Here is a 20,424-nt window from a genome sequence, read left to right as displayed (position 1 = left end):
CATTTTTTTTGTGGTTTTGATTGCTTGCTTAATAGATTTGCAACAATGTAGGAATATTGAGGTTGGAGTGGAGGGGAAGTTCTTACACATTGGATATGGAGCCTTAACCAAAAGACCAATCCAGGGTGTTTAGTTTAACATCCAAGGGTAATTTTTTTTGTCCTAGGGTTTCCAATTCAAGTTGTGGCTCTCATCAAAATAACAATAGAATTTTCTTGCACTCGTTCAATAACAAATATTTTACACATAAGTATGGAATTGTAATAATCATAACAATTCGTTGATTTCCACCACAAATAGTTCTGATAGCTCAATTACTGGGGTTGTTTAATACTTCAACTCAAAACAATAGCAAATATATTGACCAATTTTCACATTTTAGCTGAATTCAATTGACAACTTCTAATCTACACAAAATCTGGATAATAACCGGATTGCCTGCAACTTAGAAGAATATTGTCATAGGGTTGAATCTCTTGCATGAAAAGTGATCTGTTGCTTCAGGAAATCACTGAAATCTGACTTAGGAAAAACCCGAAATCTGTCTCAGGAATGTAGGCCTCAACAAGTTCGAAGTCTGCCTCAGAGAATTCGAATTCTGCCTCAGGAAATTCGAAGTCTGCCTTAGGAAGTTTGAAATCTACCTCAAGAAGTCCGAGATCTACCTCAAAAAATCCACAGTTTATCTTAGGAAGTTCGAATTTTGTGTCAGGAAATTGATTGTTTGCACTAGGAGGTCCACATCTCTATCTCTCCACAAGATCAGAGCACAACGCTGGCGAGACTAATGATATATAGACACCATCATCATTGTCTCTCCAAGGTACATGCCCCACCCGAGTGTTCACAGATTATGACCTCCCATTGGACTATTCTTATCTTGGGTAGCTAATCCCTAAAGAATATCGGTCCATGACTGCTCTTATCTTGAATACCCTACCGCATTCTCAAAGAGTATTGAATGCCAGATGGTTACCCAATCCTCCATTCTTTCTTCCCAAGTGAAGACAAGAATGTTGTGTCTATCTCTCCCTCTCAATTAGGCAGGACAAATCCACCAAACCAAGCTTGTCCCTTAAGTATACAAGCTTCTTGTTTGGAAGTGATTTCATCAATATGTTAGTTGGCTGCTCATCAGTGGAGATATACCGTAGCTACACCACACCATTTTGTACTAGCTCATGTATATAGTGATACTTGTTGTTGATATGCTTTGTCTTCCGATGAAACACTGGGTCCTTAGAAAAACAAATACAATTGGTGTTATCACAACATATCACTGTAGGGTTCATTGGTCCTTCAAAGATGTCAGATAGCAACTTCCTTAACCAGACTGCTTCCCTGCTAACTTCGAATGCTGCAACATATTCAACGTCAACACTACTCCAAGCAACAATGTCTTGCTTTCTACTCATCCATGAGACCATAGAGGATCCTAGACTAAAACATCCTCCCGTAGTGCTTCTTCCATCTTGTTCACTGCCTCCCCAGTCGGAATCTGTATAACTAGTCAATTGAACATCATTCCTTCTATCATATTTCAGGCAGTAGTTGATGGTTCCTCGCAAATATCTTAGAATATGTTTTGCTGCTATCCAATGATCATGCTTCGACTCCACTTGGAATTGACTGAGTACATTTACTGCAAAACATATGTCCGGTTGAGTATTCACCAAGTACATCAATGAGCCAATCAATTGTCTACATCTAGAAGGATCCACAAGGCTTGATTCAGAATTGCTTAGTCTTTTCAAGTTTGTGATCATTAGAGTGGTCATAGTTTTACAGTCCATCACGTCGAACTTCTTCAGTATCTCGATCACATACTTTCCTTGAGCTAAATATATTTCATTAGGTTCTTGCCAGTTTTCTAGTCTAGATAGTAATGCATCATTCATGTCAATTTCTGCTGCCAATTGTTTCTTACATTCTTCCATTCGACCTTCTACACCTGTCAAGAGAAGATCATCTACATACAGAATAATAATTACAGGCTCATTGTTTACAACCTTAATATAGAGGTTTGAGTTAGCAAAACTTTTCGTTAAGCCTAATCTCTGTAGGTATGCATCCATCCTAGCATACCATGCCCTCGGTGCTTGCTTGAGGACATATAATGATTTCTTTAATCTGCAAACATATGCCTTCCTATCTTTGATTTCAAATCCCAAGGGTTGTTCTATGTAGACTTCTTCATATATATTGCCATTCAGAAATGCAGTCTTGACATCCATTTGGTGGATGTTCCATCCCATCGATGCTGCCAGAGAGACTAATGATTCAATCTTTGTATATCTTGGTGTTTGAGAAAATGTTTCTTCTTAGTCAATGCCTCCAAGTTGAGAGAACTCTCTTGCCACAAATCTTGCTTTATACTTATCTATACTTACATCAGCTGCATGCTTGATCTTATAGATCGACTTGGAAGTAACTACATATTTGTCTTCAGGCCTAAGTACGATCTCCCCGACTCCATTCTTCATTATAGATTGATATTCTTCATTCATGGCATCTTTCCATTCTCGATGTTCTACAACCTCTTCAAAGGTGGAAGGTTCTGCTTCTATTAATTTAGTTATGTATTCAACATACCTAGAATATCTCTTGGGTCTTTTACTTTCTCTACATGATCCTTGAGCTGCCCCATGACCATCTACATCAAGTAGTGTAGACTTCAACCAATTAGGTCTTTTCCTTGTTTCTTGAATGACCACGGGTTGAACAAGTTCACTAGGTCCTTCTTCCTCATGGTGAAATCCTTCGCCTTCCTTGTCAACTTCTTCCTCAAATATAGGAAGTTCTTCGTCATTAGAATCTATAGAAAGTTCTTTTGATTTCTTGAATGTTATGCTCTCATCAAATATGACATCACGACTAACTACAATGTGATGTCCATCTTTCATATAGATTTGATAGGCTTTCGATGAGTTACTATACCCAACAAATATACCTTTCACACTGAAAGGATCCAACTTTTTTCTTTTGTCCTTTGGTATATGAATATACACAGGACATCCAAAGATTCAGAGATGATCAACAGATGGCTTCTTCCTAGTCTAGAGGTCTGTGAGGACATCGATTTTATATGTAGACTGTTGTCTTTGTTGCCTCACCCCACATAAACTTAGGTAGATCTTGATTGTGTAACATTGCTTTTACACTTTCTTCAATGGATCTGTTCTTTCTTTCTGCAACTCCATTTTGTTCGGGATTATATGGAACTATGAGCTCCCTCTTAATCCCAGATTCCTTACAGAATGCTATAATCTCTTTGGATGTATATTCTCCTCCATTATCAGATCTTAGTATCTTGATTCTTCTTTCTATAAGGTTCTCCACTTCGGCTTTGAATTCTTGAAATTTAGTAAATACTTCATCCTTGGTTTTCATTAAGTAAACCCAGGTCTTTCTTGAGTGATCATCTATGAATGTGACATAATAAAGATGTCCTCCAAGTGATTTTGGAGTCATAGGGCCACACACATTAGAGTGAATGAGATCCAAGATTTCTTTTGACCGTGAAGCACTGCTTCCAAATGGTCTCTTGGTATTTTTGCCCAATGCACATCCTTTGCAGACACCTTCATGATCCTCCTTTAGATTTGGTATTCCATCTACTATGGAATTTAGAGTTGGAAGTATCTTGAAATGTAAATGACCAAACCTTCGGTGCCAAAGTTCACATGGACTAATCTTAGTGTGGACTAGGGCATGGTTTACAGGAGATATTAATCTGTAGAGCCTTCCTTCTCAGATGCCAATCACTTTTGCTTGTTCTATGCTTGAGCCTTTTGCCCATACAACTACTTTACCATCAATGAAGGCTACTCTATCTCCTTTATCTTCTAAGTTTGAAATATAAAGTAGATTTTCCTGCAAACCTAGAACAAACAAAATGTTGCGAGGTGGATGTTGCTTCTGTCTTCGAGCCTTATGGATGATGATCCAATGCCTTTCACTAGATAGCTTTTGTTGTCTCCAAATTCCACAGAGTATGTGGATTTTCCTTTTGACATGGTCTTCAATTGGTGGGAGTGACCAGTCATGTGCCTAGATGCACCACTATCAATCACCCAGATGTCTTCGTCTTGGAATGTCCCAGAGAGAGCCGAGAAGAGTCCCTCATCCCTTTCTTTGAGTGATACCTTCTTTGAAGAGAATATGAGACTCCATACTTCTTTGATACGTTTCTTGAGATGGCTTGCAATCCTTTCGATGACCTTCTTCATTGTAGGGGAGATCTTTATGATGCCCTTAGAGAACCAAAGCTCTGATACCATGCTGAGAATTCAAAAGGGCAATGTATATGTTAATTCTATTAACTTGATAACTGTTTGTGTTACCTTTTCACTTATTAGCTTTGATCTTTCTTATTCCAATGTGAAATACATCAAACAACTACGAAAACAGTAAGAACAATGACACATTATATAGGCTGCAAGCCAGGGCCAAAACCACTCCTCTTGAGGGTAAAACCTATAAAATCTCTTCTTATCTTTTAGATCTTTCAATTGACGAATACCATGACCTAGATTCAGACAAATACCCTCCAAGATCAAGTCTTCCTTGACCTCTTGCTGAAATATCTTTGACCTCCCAGTAGATCCCAAATTTTGCTCCCCAACAGTTGCTATAACTGCTGCTACTTCTCTAGGAGACTTTGATCTCCCTCTAACTGCCTTCCCCTTGACCTCGCTTGCCTTGACTTGAGTCCTAGGGCTAGTAAGATGCCCTAAGAGACCTTCGCTTGCCTTCCTTCTCTTTTGCTTCCAAAATTGAACCTCAGACTAGCCCAACGCATAAACCCTAACTTCGCACTTCTAGAAGACTGGAGAGAGACCCAAACACTTCGACTTCTTCGCACTTCCTTCTTCGACTTTCTTCTTCTGTCTTGTTCGCATAAGAGATGAGTGAATGAATGATCCAAATGGAGGACAAGTTCCTCTTATATATAGGCTCCTTCAAGGGTGGATGTGGCTCTTCATGTAGGCCGACTTGACAACTCATTAGGCTGACTTGATCTTGGAGGTATTTTGACACTTTCAAGACAAAATAATTTTTCTTTTACAATTTACAATGTGCCCATAGGGTCTTCCATACATGACAATGACACTTATACCTAGGACAAACCCTAGAAGCACTCAATGGGTGCTTGAACTATAAAATAAAAGAACTTGAGCATGAAACCCATGCTCCAATAATAATAATAATTTCTTTTTCATTCTATATATACATGAATACATTTCTTACTAATGAAGACTGAACCTAGTTAGACATTTTTTAACATGTGGCGTCTTCTTCTGTTAGATTTTTCCATTTAATAAAATGTTTTGAAATTACTCTGCCCCTCTGCTTTTTTTAGTACGACCATGATTCCTTTTGGGACTAGCTCCTATTGTCCTTCTTCATCCAAAGGGGGTAGTTCGATAAAAGTGGTGACCTCCTACCCTACAACCTTCTTGAGACATGATACATGGAGGACACTATGAATTTTGCTTTCTCTTGGTAGTTCTAACTCATATGCCACTACGCCAACTTTTCAAAGAACTTTGTAAGGTCCATAAAATCTTGGCTTCAACTTTTCTGCACCGTTTTTCTTAACTTTAGATTATATATGGTTGCAATCTCAAGAAAACGAGGTCTCCAACATCAAAGTCGTGTTCTGTTCGGTGTTGGTCTGCATACATCTTTCGCTGATTTTGGGCGGCCTACATGTTTTCTTTGATTATTTTGAGAAGGCCTTGACTTTTTTGTGTCCATTCTTTAGCTAATGGGGCCCTACTGTCTCCAAAGGTCATGTCGATAAAAGATGGGACATCATAGCTGTATAGTGCTCTAAAAGGTGTCATCCCAATAGACAAATGATAAGTGGTGTTGTAACAGTTTTCCATGAGGTACAACCATTTGATCCATGCTTTCTGTTGATCAGTGACGTAGTTATGTAAGTATCCCCCAATCTACTTGTTCGCGATCTCTGTGTGACCATCTGTTTGTGGATGGCATCTATTGCTCCGGGTTAATTTTGTCGCTACTAGCCTAAAGAGTTCCTATGAAAATGCACCCATAAATCTGCTATCCTGATCATGAACTATACTTTAAGGTAGTCCATGGAGTTTGAAGACTTCTTTGAAGAACAATTCTGTTACCTGTTTGGCCGAGTAATCATTTGGAATTGCAAAGGAATTTGTAAATTTCGTCAACCTGTCAGCGATTGTGTAGATGCAATCCTTGCCTTGTGCTTTGGATAGCCTTGTAATGAAGTCCATTGAGATGCTCTCCCATTTTTCGCTCTGATATTGTTAAGGGTTGGAGTAAACTTGCGGGATGCATGTGCTTGACCTTATTTTGTTGACATGATTTTTTATTTTTATTTTATTCATCCAAAGAAACAAACCTAATCTCTAATAAGAAAATTACATTTTGTAGACACACCAGGTGTGTATGCACATAATAGTTGAAAGTTGAAACGTGTCTGATATAAATAGATACATCAAGCTGAAAGGGTTTTGTATATGTCAATGAACCTCATATCAAAGTTTTATGAGGAAGCTCAAAATAAAAGTATATGTATAACATCACATTTAATAATAAAAAACGAAATTGATATAACCACTGCAATAACAAAACTATCAGGATCCAGAGCTGATCGCACTGTGAAGATAAATCGGACGACATAATATTAGGATCCAAAAAAGGTTTGCTAGAATATACATATTTTAATACGTAATCTTTGAGTCCTTTCCATGAAAACTACTCCCTAATTTGACGGTAAGTTTTGAAGAACCCTTGGTGTCCAACTAATGGTATGTCTATTGTAGCCTTAAAATTTCTCCTTGAGTGTGGATTTAGGAACCAAATATATCATATCTTTATAGAAAATAATGTCATTGATTATCTTGTACCTGTCATCTTGAAGGAGTCAGCTTGTCAGTGCATAGGCAAACTTCTTTTTGGAGTACTCCACCAAGAGGTGAGCCTTCCAATCTTTTGTGAGCTCCACGAGGGAACATGTCGCTGGTTTTCTAGAAAGTGCATCAGACACAACATTCTTTTTACCCTTTATGTATTCAATCTCAAAATCATAAGCTTGGATCTTCCTTAGCCACTTTTGCTGTCTTTCGTTTAGGTCTTTTTGTTCCAAGAAATGTGGTAAGCTATTGTGGTTTGTCTTGACTACGAACCTACTTCCCACCAAGTAATGTCTGGACGTTGCCAAAGCGTGCATAATGGCTAGCATCTCTTTGTCGTATACAATGTTTTAAAAACCAGTCGGTCTGAACCATTAACTGGTCAAACCGACCGGTTAGCTAGCCCATTGGCAGAAAAACCCAGTTTGACCCTCCATTTCGCCAAAAAAGTGGACAAATCGGTCCTAACTGACCAATTTGGGACAAAATCGACCGATTTGTGGTCGAACCGACTGTTTTATTGCTAGAGCAACTATAAACCCCACATAATGCATTTTTGTGAGGTTTGAAGTTGTTTTGAGTGAAATTCGGGGTTGTTTTCCTCCAAAAATAGCCCCTCGAACAAAAACATGCCTACCCTCTCATTTTCCTGACACATCTCAACCATAACAATGTTAGCAATTAATGGTATATTATAAATTCTTGAAGTAAAAGTGACATTTCCTTTAATTTTCATTTTCATCCTTTTACTTAAATTTTTAACATTACCATGAAATGACTCAGGATGTTTGAGAGTGGTTTCGACCTCATTGGATTTCATATGGAGAAACTAGAATTTTAGGTTTCACTCAAAATTCAACAGATTTAATGGTTTTCAGGATTTCATGGTTTGGGGGTTTGCAATATTTCCATTTGATTCTATCGTGCGTGAGGGTATGAGATTGACATTTGATCAAGAGCATGACCTCCTTTAAGAACCTTGTTCATGGTGGCATTGATTGTTGAACTTTGTTGATGTTGGTGGTATTGATTGTTGAACTCCTCTACCATGGCCTTAACAAGAATGCACCCTTCATTCAAAAGAAAACCACTGGTTAGGCATGCTAATATTTTTCTACCACATTGTAAGGTTGAGGAGATGAATCCTTCACTCAAACCCTTCAATTTCTATCATGTTATAAGGTTGAGTAATCCAAGTCTGAAGACTTTGAGCTACATGATGTTTATGTATCTCTTGTTGATGATGTTTATGTATTTCTAGTAGCGTTGAACCAATGATGAGTTTCATGAGTGACCATGTTGATCAGTGATCTGTATTTTTGATGTCTATTTTTGCTATTACTACTAAATTTGTAGAGGAGTTTTAGGAGTCCTCAAACTTGGAGCCATATTATTTATGTAGCTCATGTTGATGACCTCTTGTCTAGTAGTGGTGATGAGTTTGATCATGATGAGGGGTGATCATGTTGTGGATCACTGATATGTAGACTTGTAGTAGTTCATTGACCCCATATCTTAGAGCATTGTTTTCGGACTCTAGAGGCCATTTAGAGCCTCATTGATTATGTATTTTGTTGCGGATATGTATTGCACTCTATCCCATTTTGATATATTCACCTTTACATGGTATATAGATGACCAAACCTTGCATATTTTTTTTCTATTGGCTTGGAATCATGGTTTTAAATCTTAAAAATAGTTTTTTCATTAAATATTAATTATTTAATGTTTTTTTTTTGTTAAACCGGTTTGTTTAGACCTGACCTGTCTCGGCTCGACCGGTTTCGGTTCGAAACCCGGTTCATTAGGTGGACTGGTCTGGTCACTGGTTCTGGTTTTTAAAACATTGGTTGTATATGGAGTAAAGTCTCTCTGAATCCTAATGTTTCCTCTTTCAAATATGATTAGATGTCCCTTTTGCATTAGTAGAACTCCTATTCCTTCTCTCGACGCATCACACTGTAATACAAAAGGTTGACTGAAGTTTGACAGTGCCAATATTGGACATGAGCTCATTACTTCCTTGAGATTATTGAATGTATTGTTTGATTCCTCCGTCCACCTTAATGTTCCTTTCTTTGTCAAATATGTTAGAGGCGTGCTTAATTGCAAGAACCCTTTGATGAGCTAGCGATAATAGTTGCAAATTTCGTAAAATCCTTGTAATTCTGTGAAATTATTGGGTGTAGGCCAATCCAATATTGCTTGAATCTTATCTTGATGTTCTTGCACTCCTTGTGCACTGATTATATGTCCCAAATAAAAAATTTTCATCATGCCAAATTCGCATTTTGATGCCTTGGCATAGAGTGATTGTTTTTTTCATTATGCCTAAAATTTCATCTAGATGATCCAAGTGGCCTTCCCATGTCCTGCTTTATATGAGGAGGTTATCGAAGAATGCCAGTAAAATTTTCCTTAGATGCTTGTTGAAGATATTGTTCATATAAGATTGGAATGTGACAGGTGCATTGGTCCCAAATGGCACGACCAAAAACTCAAAGTGTCCGTAGTGGCATTGGAAAGCTGCTTTTGGCACATCTTGCTCTCGAACTTGAATTTGATGATATCATGATCATAGGTCAATCTTTGAAAAGTATACTACTCCATGTAATTCATCGATCCTGGGAATAGGGTAACTTCTATTGATGGTCTGCTAGGTTGTCAATACACATCCTATACTACTCCATGTAATTCATCGATCCTGGGAATAGGGTAACTTCTATTGATGGTCTGCTAGGTTGTCAATACACATCCTCCACGTGTCCTTTTTCACCAAAACTACCGACGAAGTGAATGGACTCGAGCTAGGTTTGATGTGGTCCATAGCTAGCAATTCTTGGATTGCCTTCTCTATCTCATCCTTGAATTTCTTTGGGTGTTGATATGGTGTGGTGATTATAGGCTTGGCCCCTTCTTCCAACTCTATGGTATGTTCAAACCCTCTTTTGGGAGGTAGTCTCATCAAATACTTGGCCACGCTTATTCAACACTTGTTGAATGTTTGCCTTGTATTGTGGGCTGCTATTTTCGAGTGTCTTTTGGCTTGTAATCAAACATTCTACAACATATGCTATGTCTCCATGTCTAAATATGGCCTCCATTCTTTTGGCGGAAACAACTTGAGGGTTGCCATTAGTCATGCCTCTCAATACTACTTTACTGCCATTTGATGCTTTGAATTCCATCTCCATTGCTTGGTAGTCCATAGTGATTTTTCCCAACGAATATAGCCATTGAACCCCCAACACTAAATTGATATCTGCAAGATCTATTACATAAAAGCCGCTAGTAAAAGTGTAATTACCAAGTGTGATGCTCAAACCTGGAATTACCTGTGGGCAGTCCAAGTTGTACCCATCCACTACTATCGCGTCAAGCCCTTCGAATTCTTCTATGGGAAGACCTCTTTTTGCTACTAACGCTGTATTGATAAAGTTGTGTGTAGCTCCTCCATCAACCAGGGCTGTGATGCATTGCCCCTTGATAACTCCCCTGATCCTGAAGGTGTAATATCTTGGGGTTGCTGATAGAGAAGCAATCTTAGTTTTCGGTTGGGGTTTCTTCTCCTCGTGGGGTTTTTCTTTCTCTGTAGTCTCTTCTTGTGACTATTCTTTCCTTGGGCTGCTAGGCTTATCATTTGAGGTGGGTTCTTCTTCATCCTTGCCGTCAGAGACTACTTCAATGTAATGGATTTTTCCTTTTCCTAAGCATCGATGTCTTGGCTCCCATGGTTCCCTGCAAGTGAAACATAGTTTCTTTCTCCTTAGCTCGCTTCAGGTTTCTTTATTTGTGGCTATTCTTTCCTTGGGTTGCTAGGATTATCATTTGAGGTGGGCTCTTCTTCATCCTCACCGTCGGAGACTACTTCAATGTAATGGATCCTCGCCATCGGAGACTACTTCAATGTAATGGATTTTTCTTTTTCCTAAGCATCAGTGTCTTGGCTCCCATGGTTTGTTGCAAGTGAAACATAGTTTCTTTCTCCTTATCTTGCTTTAGGTTTCTTCATTCAGCTTGTCTTTCTTGGGACAATCTCGTTGAAAGGGCTTTTTATCCTTGTCTTTTCGAGGGATTAAAGGCTTGGATGGGGTCTTAGATTTGGTTGCTGCATTTCCCATATCTCAAGTCTTCTTGATGGCATCATGTAGGGTTGCTGCATTTCCCATATCTCAGTGAAGAGGATGATTATTCTTTTTCAGATATATTTTTCACTATGACCACAGTTCGTTCGAATTCTGTGATATACTCTTCATGTGATCCTATCTATTTGAGTTGCCCCAACACTCCAAAGTGTATATGTAGGTTTTTTTTTAATCAAATCTATCTATCAACCTCTCTATAAAGTCTACATAAGAATTGATGTTCTTATGCCCTTATGTAACCAGTCCATGATACCACCATTCATGTGCTTCTCCCTCCAAATGTATTGTAATTTGTGGCGAATTGGATAACGTCTACTTCTAGCATATGATTGAGTCGGAAATCGGTGTCCAATTTTTGCACCAGAGCTCTTGCAAAATATTTAGATGACCTGTCAAACAAAGGAGGGATAGTTTACTTACCTTTCTACTTATAAATTTACTGGTGAGGTCTAGGCCTTGGGTCCTTGCTAGGAATTTACAAGACTACACATTTTTGTATATGCACAATATATTACATCCAACGTACCCTTGACTAGGCACCAGTCCAAAACTTACATGGGGTCTTAAATTTGGTTGCTGCATTTCCCATATCTCATGTCTTCCTGATGGCATCATGTAGGGTTGCTGCATTTCCCATATCTCAGTGAAGAGGATGATTAGTCTTTTTTCAGATATATCTTTCACTATTACCACGGTTCGTTCGAATTCTGTGATATACTCTTCATGTGATCCTATCTATTTGAGTTGCCCCAACACTCCAAAGTGTATATCTAGGTTTTTCTAATCAAATCTATCTATCAACCTCTGTATAGAGTCTACATAAGAAGTGATGTTCGTATGCCCTAATGTAGCCAGTCCATGATACCACCATTCATGTGCTTCTCCCTCCAAATGTAGTGTGGCGAATTGGATAACGTCTACTTCTAGCATATGATTGAGTCGGAAGTAGGTGTCCAATTTTTGCACCAGAGCTCTTGCAAAACATTTAGATGACCTGTCAAAAAAAGGAGGGATAGTTTACTTACCTTTCTACTTATAAATTTACTGGTGAGGTCTAGGCCTTGGGTCCTTGCTAGGATTTACAAGACTACACATTTTTGTATATGCACAATATATTTACATCCAACGTACCCTTGACTAGGCACCATGTCCAAAACTCACAAGTTAACCTTGACTAGACACGTACCTGAGCCCCATAGACATGGATATGGATCCTTAACATAGACATGCATATGAAATTGAGAAGTTCAGCAAGGTATGCACTAGTATCAATTGTCATTCCAATAGGTTGCTTACTGGATACTCGCTACAACATAGGATCCTTAAGGAGGGGAGTGGAAGTTGAAACCTGTTACATGTGTAATCCTTAATTGAAAGAACAACCTTGTGTCTTTGAGAAGGTAACCACAATCATTAGTTTTGTGATTTTGATTGCTTGCTTAATAGATTTGCAATGATGTAGGAATATTGATATTGTAGTGGAGTACAACCTCGTACGCTTTGGATATGGAGCCTTAACCAAAAGAGCAATCCAAGGTGTTTGGAACTTTGTTGTAATATCCTAGGGTAATTTTTTTTGTCCTAGGGTTTCCATTTCAATTTAGGGTTCTCATCAGAATAACAATAGAATTTCATGCACTCGTTCAATAACAAATATTTCGACAAAACCTTAAGGCTAGTTAGCAATGGAACTGTAATAGTCATAGCAATTTGGTATTCCTTGATTTCCACCACAAAAAGTTCTGACATATCAATTACCAGGGATGTTTAATACTTCAACACAAAACAATATCAAATATACTGAACAATTTCCACAATTTAAGTGAATCCAATTGACAACTTATTCTATCCTTCTAATCTACACAGAATTTGGATAATAACCCAATTGCCTGCAGCTTAGACGAATCTTATCACAGGACTGAATCTTCTGCACAAAATGTAATCTGCTGCTTCAGGAAATCACGGAAATCTTACTCAGGAAAAGCCTGAAATCTGCCTCAGTGAAGCCCAAAATCTGTCTCAGGAATGTCTGCCTCAGGAAGTCTGAAGTCTGCCTCAGAAAATTCAAATTCTACCTCAAGAAATCCGAAGTTTGCCTCAGGAAGTCCGGAATCTACCTCAGGAAGTCTGCAGTCTGCCTCAGGAAATCCGCTGTCTGCCTCAGGAAGTCTGGATTCTGCCTCAGGAAATCCAGAGTCTGCCTCAGGAAATCCACAGTCTGCCTCAGGAAGACCACATTCTGCCTCAGGAAATTCGCAGCCCGCCTTAGGAAGTCCGAATTTGCTGTTCAATGAGACAAATAAATTCCACGAATCCCAGACCAGAATAGTAGAAAATGAATGAGAAAAGGACTAACTAGGGTGGAATCTTTCACCCCACTGAAATTAGTAGAGCAAAATGGGTGTTAAAAGTTAAAACCCTCAGAGCCACAACTTAAGAAAACAAATGTATTTGATTAAAATCAACGAAGATCATTTGATTCCATCTCTCTATTTATGATTTCTTCACGGGCTTCCAAATGTGAGGGATTGTGGATGCAACCCCCAATTTTGGGTTTTTTTTGCCCCAGCTGACCCAATATTTACACAAAGTTGCCCCAACATTGGAAAAATTGGGTTTTACCCCTTTATCAAGACTAAATCTTATGGGGTTGGATAGGCTATTTCGTCCGTCCTTAGCCAATCAATTGGGAGAGAACATTGAAACTTCTTACATATGGATATGGTTCTCCAGACAAAAAGCCATATCAGGGTCTTTAGCAAGGTGCCCATTGTTACTGGTTTTGTTGTTCTGGTAGCTTGCTTCATAGGCTGGATATGATGTTGGATTGCTGGGGGTTGTTGAACTTGAAATCTTTAAACATGGATATGGATCATTGACCAAAGACCAAACCAAGGGTTGTGCTCAAGGTATCCACAATCATAGATTTGTCATTTTGATAATTTGCTCAAAAGTATTGTTATCATGTAAGAAGATCGAAGGGGGAAATGGAACTCAGAACCTATAAACTGAATTTTTTGGCATGTAAGAACATTGAGGGGGGAAATGGAACTCAGAACCTATAAACTGAATTCTTTGGCTAGGTGCTCACAATAGTTATATCATTTTAATAGCTTGTGTAGTGCATAGTGGCAATATTTTGCCTTATTGAACTTTGATGTACACAAATTCTCATGGAATTTGAAATTTGGCAGATATTTGACATAGCATAGATATGGTGAAGTTTACTAAATGCTTAAATATATTTATGTTTCTAAACTTTTAAAGATTGATGAAATGTTACCATGGTTATTGGATTATATTTAAATGTTTAAAGTTCATGCTATCGTTTAATCATTAACATGCTGTAGTTTGACTTTTCAATTTAACTACTCAATTCAAACAAATTTGAAGTAACACACAATACTTTATCCACCCGAAGAAAATAGAAACATCGAGGCCATGAGCCTGGAGTTTTAACTTATGAATTTTGATGGGATTGGTGTTGGGACAAGGATGACCACATCGTTGTTATATATGTCATGTTGTTATAACATATGTTATGTTCCAAATTTGAGTTATGTTTCAAGTTGCTTAGAATGAAGACTTGTTTTAAAATTTTCAATTGGCTTACATATATTTTAAGTTTTTAAATTTTTTAAAATTTGAGAAATGCATGTTTTTATATGTATGAGAAGTCTTGCTTAATGGACTTTCAACATGTTGATGGATGTAACTAGTGTCGGTCTTCATAATTGTACTTGAATCATGATGTAATATATTTATCAAAAGAAAGAAAACTAAATTGTATTATTAATTAAATTGACTTATTAAAGCATGGGTTTCATGCTTGGGTCAATTATTTTTAGGTCAAAGCCTCCATTGCAAGCTTCTAGGGTTTATGTAAATGTCTCTGCCCATGCCATAATGTAAAGAACCCTTCTTGGGATTTATTTGCCAAGAAAGAAATTTATTTTATTGTAAAATAGGTCTTCTAGGCCTCCTCCAACAAGTCGGCCTCAAGGAAGGACAGGTCGGCCTCAACAAGGGAATTCGACCTCACAAACTCACTATTGGAGCAACTTGACTCATTTGGAAACACATCTCACACAAGTTCGAATTGCAGTAGCTGAGTGCAAAAAAAGTGCGAAGTTCAAGAAGGATGCTGGAATCAAAGTTTTTGGGTTTGTCTCTCTCTCACACGTGCAACGAAATTCTGAAGCTGCATCAAGGTCGACGTTGTGAAGCTACATCAAGGTCGAAGTTGTGAAGTTGCTAGGCTGAAGCTACTGAAGTTGCTAAAATCGAAACTACAGTCCTAAAACTCGGCCGAAGTTCTAAAGTTGGAGGTCAAAATTATGGGTTGAAGCTGCATTTGAGAAGCTAGCACTTGGTAACTTTGGAAGAGATCATCTATCAGAAGGAAGAGTTGACTTGGTGGAGGAGGAAGGTCTTTTGGTCTAGGGTTTTGGTCTATCTCAATTTGAATCTACTAAAGGAAGAGTTCTGACTGGGTTTTCCCCTATAAAGGGGTTTTAGCCCTGGCTTGAGTGCCTACATTTGGTGTCCATGGATCTTTGTGTTTTGCATCTGGTAATTGCTTGATGAAACAAAGATAAATGAAGAACATAAAGAAGTTAATAAGAACACTAAGATTTCACAAGTAATGATCAACATAAGAAAATCTTTCTGCCTTTCTGATTTTCTAACACGACAGACCTATTACACGTGGACATGGTTCTTTCAAAATACCGAGCTAAGGTTGGAAACAAGGTTCCCTTTTATCATTAGTTTTACCATTCCAATAGCTTGCTCGATAGACTTGTTGTAGTTTAAGGGCATAGAAGGAGGGGGGGGGTCGGTGGGAGAGTAGAACTTAAAACCTATTACACATTGATATGGGTCATAAACCAAAACACCAAACTAGGATATTTGACAGGGTACCTCTATCATTAGTTTTCTCATTTTGATAAGCTTTCTGCTGCATCGGAGGAATGTTGAGGGAGGGAGAGTCGAACTTGAAATCTTTTACATAATGGACCCTAGGTTCAAACTTCAAAATAAGGAGTGGAAAAATGGGATGTTTCACAATTATGTGGATAACTTGAATGGAGACATGTGAGCAAGGGGATTGCTTCTATCATGGTGACATCATGTGTTTGAAGATTGTCCTATATGAGTAGAACATCCTATTTATTGTGGATATTGCATTGCATGGGGAGAGAGAGAGAGAGAGAGAGAGAGGTCTTATTGCAAAAATGAAAAATAATGTCTAAGTAATGAAATTCTGTTGAAACTTGAAGTATGCCAAAAGAAATGGCGATTTCAGGTTTCAGATGAACATGGCATGCATCAATAGAGGGAACAGTAGGCCATGGATTGCCAAGCGATGAATAATGATGTGTACATGGATGAAGAAATCATTGATTGTTAAGACAAAAAATGCACGAGAGTGTGTAGATGGCCAAAAAAATTAAGGATCTCCTCGTGAAAGTTTATTGGAGGGATAAGAGATGCAAAAGAAGAGTGCAATGCCAATAAAGATGAAGCACTATAAGTGGATGGGGTTTCCACAATGCAATTTAGGTATGGCTGAACAATAAGGTTTAACCAATTATTTTATGAAAATAATTTTAATTCAAATTCATTTTCTAGGAAGATGAAAAGTAAATGATTGCAGTGATATTAGTTTGTTCTACTTGTTCATCAATGTTTGGAGTTGAGAAAAAGATGAGTGAGGGTCAAAGAATATTTTTATGACATGGTAATCATGGTGATCTTGTAGATATGTGTCAAATATTTAAGTTGTGGAGATCTCCCAGATGGATTTGCAGCACATTAATATGTTATACCTTTTTTTGGAGACTTGTCAGGTACTATAGAAGATTGTTCAATGATGTTATTGATGCCAAGGAGCAACAAGGAAGAATTATAAAAGAATGTCAAGTATCAGTGGAATGAACTTCAATGAAGTGTAGAAGTAAAAATTTGAGAAAATGAATTGTAAATTGATGGTCAATTTACTAGATTTGAAAGGAGCAGAGCTGGTTTTGATCATAAGGTGCAGGAAAAATAAAAGATGTGTTCAAGGCTTGGTATGGTTTTGTAGAACATTAATATGTTCATTTGAAAAAAAAACTTGATGGGTACTATAGAAGATTGATTAAAAATGTTGGTGATGCCAATTCCCAAGGAAGAATGTCTAGTTTAAGTGGAATGAAGTTTAGAAGCAAAAATTTGAGAAAATGAAATTTAAATTGATGTCAATGTACTAGATTTCAAAGGACTGGTTTTGACCATGAGATCCCGTAATCACAAATATGTTCAAGTGAAATATATGGTTTTGGCATTGGCATTGGCGTTGGTAACAGAGATGATGTGTCCCACGGAAGAGTTAAATTTTACCATATGACATTGTATCTGCCCTTATAGATGCCCTACAATGGAATTTGAAACTTTCTGAACCACTTATCAAACTTAAGATCTGCAAACACCAAAATGCTGTAGGTGATATTCAAAAGTGAGACCACAGCATATCAAAAGTTTAAATCATTCCACCAGCAGCCAGATAGAAGATCTAAAAAATAGGAGTCTGAAAATCATATCTTTTAACTTAATTAGCTTAGTGCTAGTGCAACAATACACAGAATATGAATCGGATCTGAAAGATCAAATTAGCATGCTCATTCAGCTCAGGACCTGTCCAGTGGCTATTAAATCAGCAAATTGGATCAACAGTAAACTAGAATCAGATATGTGTGCTAAATCAAGAGTAAATAAAAGATATATCAGATCTGGAAATTCAGATCCCCACATCATCTGCGCCAGGGATCACATATCTTAGTATTACTCAGAAAATAAGATTGGATAACAGAAAATAAGCCCTCAAGCTGGCAATGCGGAAACAAAACAGCGAGCTATTGCAGCTACTTTCCTCTTACCAAAACTAGCAAAACTAATGTACTCTCAATTGAAGTGCTCTCTTCCCTTTTGTAGAATAAGGGAGGTGGTAGTTACAAGCAAACTAGACTAATTCCAAAAGGAAGATTAGGTTCACATGTAGAGGACTTGACAAGTCAAGGTCAAGTCTAACCAACTTACACAACCTCCAAGAGAGTTTTTATCCAAACAATGTCAACTCCAGTCTAACCAATCCGTGCATCCTCCAAGACAATCTTCCTCCAAACAAAGTCATTTTTGAGCCCAAGAGAAAGTGCCCTTCCCTAAAATGTGTGCTCGACAGTGGCAAAGTTAGGTGGGCATAAGTCCACACATCCAACTCGCGCACTCCACATATTTTTATGCAACAACTTATGTATTGCACCCAAGGTCAAGGAACTGTCAAAAATAGATGGAAAGGTGCTATGAGTCAAAATTCCCATGGGAGATTCCCTGCCCATTTAGGTACCATTCTCACAGCAATAGTCAAATGCTCGTCGGGCAACACATAAACCAACACTCATGAATCTTGTAATGATTATTAGATTGCTTGTCTCGTGGGTTTTTAAATGCATTGGCACTATCATCGGCCCTTTTCTATGTCAGGAATGATACTTGGTGAAACAATATAGCAATGGATTGAGAATCTTCAATTTTCATAGGTTATATTGGTGTCTTTCTATGATAGTACTGTTGTAGGCTATGCCATTTTCCAGTCTTCCGCTGTTTATTATTTATAATGTTTGGCTTGATATCTATGAGCAAGCTCTGATATGATATTCTTAAGTTTCTTGGTAGATAGTTTTGTATCTTCTTCCCTTTTTTCCATGAAAGCATCTCTGTTTAAACCCAATTTTAATCAGTGATTTATTGCTTCAGCCCAGGGCAGTTGTAACATTCCCCATTGGTGAAGTCAAATTGGAGGATATAATCCAGGATGAACGTAGAGTCTTGTCTATGAATGGATTTGTTGCAGGGAACCTTATGAAGGGGCTGTGCATGGCAGGATACAATGATAACAATTTGAATCTGAAGTACAAGTACAAGGTAGTTATTATAAGAAAATATCATATTTTATGTGGTTTCTTTTTGTCTTCTCTTTGGGATTGAGCAGGACAGATGTTATATAAGCGTTTTCTTGCAGGATGAAGAAATGACTATTACACCAAGCATATCTTTGCCGTCAAAAGAGCTATCCCTTGGATTCAAACGACAGTTTAATCCCTTGAATAAGTTGAGGTAAACTACACTTCAGACTGCCTCATGTTGTCATCTTATCCAGAAGATTTACTCTACATCCTTCAATTAATTTCTGAAGTGCCTTATTGACATGCATTTATTTTTAAAACGTTCTTTTCAGAGTCGATGATCCATGTTCTTTGTCTTGCATCATCTTGATTTTGATTAGGATATGAGGTTGACTTTCCGCTTAAACTTTTTGATCCAAGGCAGTTACAACAGGGAAAATTATAGATTTTTTTTTAATTGTTTGCAGCTATTTTTATGATTTCAATTCCACTGCATGGAGTGCTGTCTACAAACATCAACCTATTGATGATTTCAAAGTAAAAGTAGGTTATGATTCTAAAGTTCGACTTGGATGGGCCTCAGCTTGGGTATGTATCCCTAACCTGTGAGGTATTTGCTGAATTGATTTCATGTATAATATGAATAAGAGGGAAAATAACATATGATCTGGACAGGTTGGCAAAGAGACTTTAGGTGCTAAAAAGGCACCAATGAAGGTCAAATTTCAGGTCATGTTGCAAGTTCCCCAAGACGATGTAAAATCATCTGCTGTGCTCTTCAGGTTGAAAAAACGAATAGATTTATAATTGTTTCATCACATTCAAGTGGGTTGTTTCATCTGTAGTAGTGCCTTAATGGCATTCTTAACATCTCAGAATCAGTTTGTATTTATTTTTGCATGCAACGTTTTCTGCATCTACAGAAGACAAAAATATCCCTGCAGTCGGATATGTTTTTGGTCTGAAATAATACAGCAGCTTCACATCTCATCATGTTGTTTTTTTCCTCAAATGTTTAGCAAAGTTGAGGGTTTCATTGACAACCTGTTGCTTAATTGAGGGATTGTTTGGGTGGATTGTGTGGTACTTGTCATTTTGGCATGAGTGCACTACTGGCATTGAAACATCTTATTCTGAGATGCTTCCAGGTTAAGATTGATTTTGAGGTTACATATCTTTGTTGTGTGTCTCTTTGATAATTTTTATTTTGATGGTTGGCATTCTGGTACTAGTTGTTATAGAAAACACTAATCTGGAAAAACACCATCAGGAGTTTGGTGGTTTGCATCCCTCAAGAGGTTAATTACAAATTTGGCTACAATATTATGTAAAAACACACCAGAAGAGAGGTAAAATTTAGAAGACTTGAACTGCATTTGGGAATTCTCTATTATCTTGTCTCCGTGGCCATAATTTCTCTCTTCA

The 20,424-nt window shown here is 37.7% G+C and overlaps 1 protein-coding gene across 2 annotated transcripts in view; it reads left to right on the top strand.

Moving 5' to 3' along the window:
- OEP37 (chloroplast outer envelope protein 37) overlaps positions 1-20,169 on the top strand; it is a 133,936-nt gene extending 113,767 nt beyond the window's left edge. For both annotated transcript variants that reach the window (XM_089419952.1, XM_089419962.1), the window contains 4 exons: positions 18,851-19,018; positions 19,116-19,210; positions 19,467-19,587; positions 19,675-20,169. In XM_089419952.1, coding sequence (XP_089276078.1) covers positions 18,851-19,018; positions 19,116-19,210; positions 19,467-19,587; positions 19,675-19,806 — 516 coding nt within the window. In that variant the 3' untranslated portion in view covers positions 19,807-20,169. The remainder of the gene's footprint in view (positions 1-18,850; positions 19,019-19,115; positions 19,211-19,466; positions 19,588-19,674) is intronic.
- Positions 20,170-20,424: the final 255 nt, after the last annotated feature.

The sequence above is a fragment of the Pinus tabuliformis genome, chromosome 6 (genome assembly GCF_031772625.1).
Source record: "Pinus tabuliformis cultivar Carrire ecotype Pingquan chromosome 6, CPIR1, whole genome shotgun sequence".
Taxonomy (NCBI): Eukaryota; Viridiplantae; Streptophyta; class Pinopsida; order Pinales; family Pinaceae; genus Pinus; species Pinus tabuliformis.
Note: the sequence above shows the minus strand (reverse complement) of the source record. Positions and strands in the feature narration are given on the sequence as shown.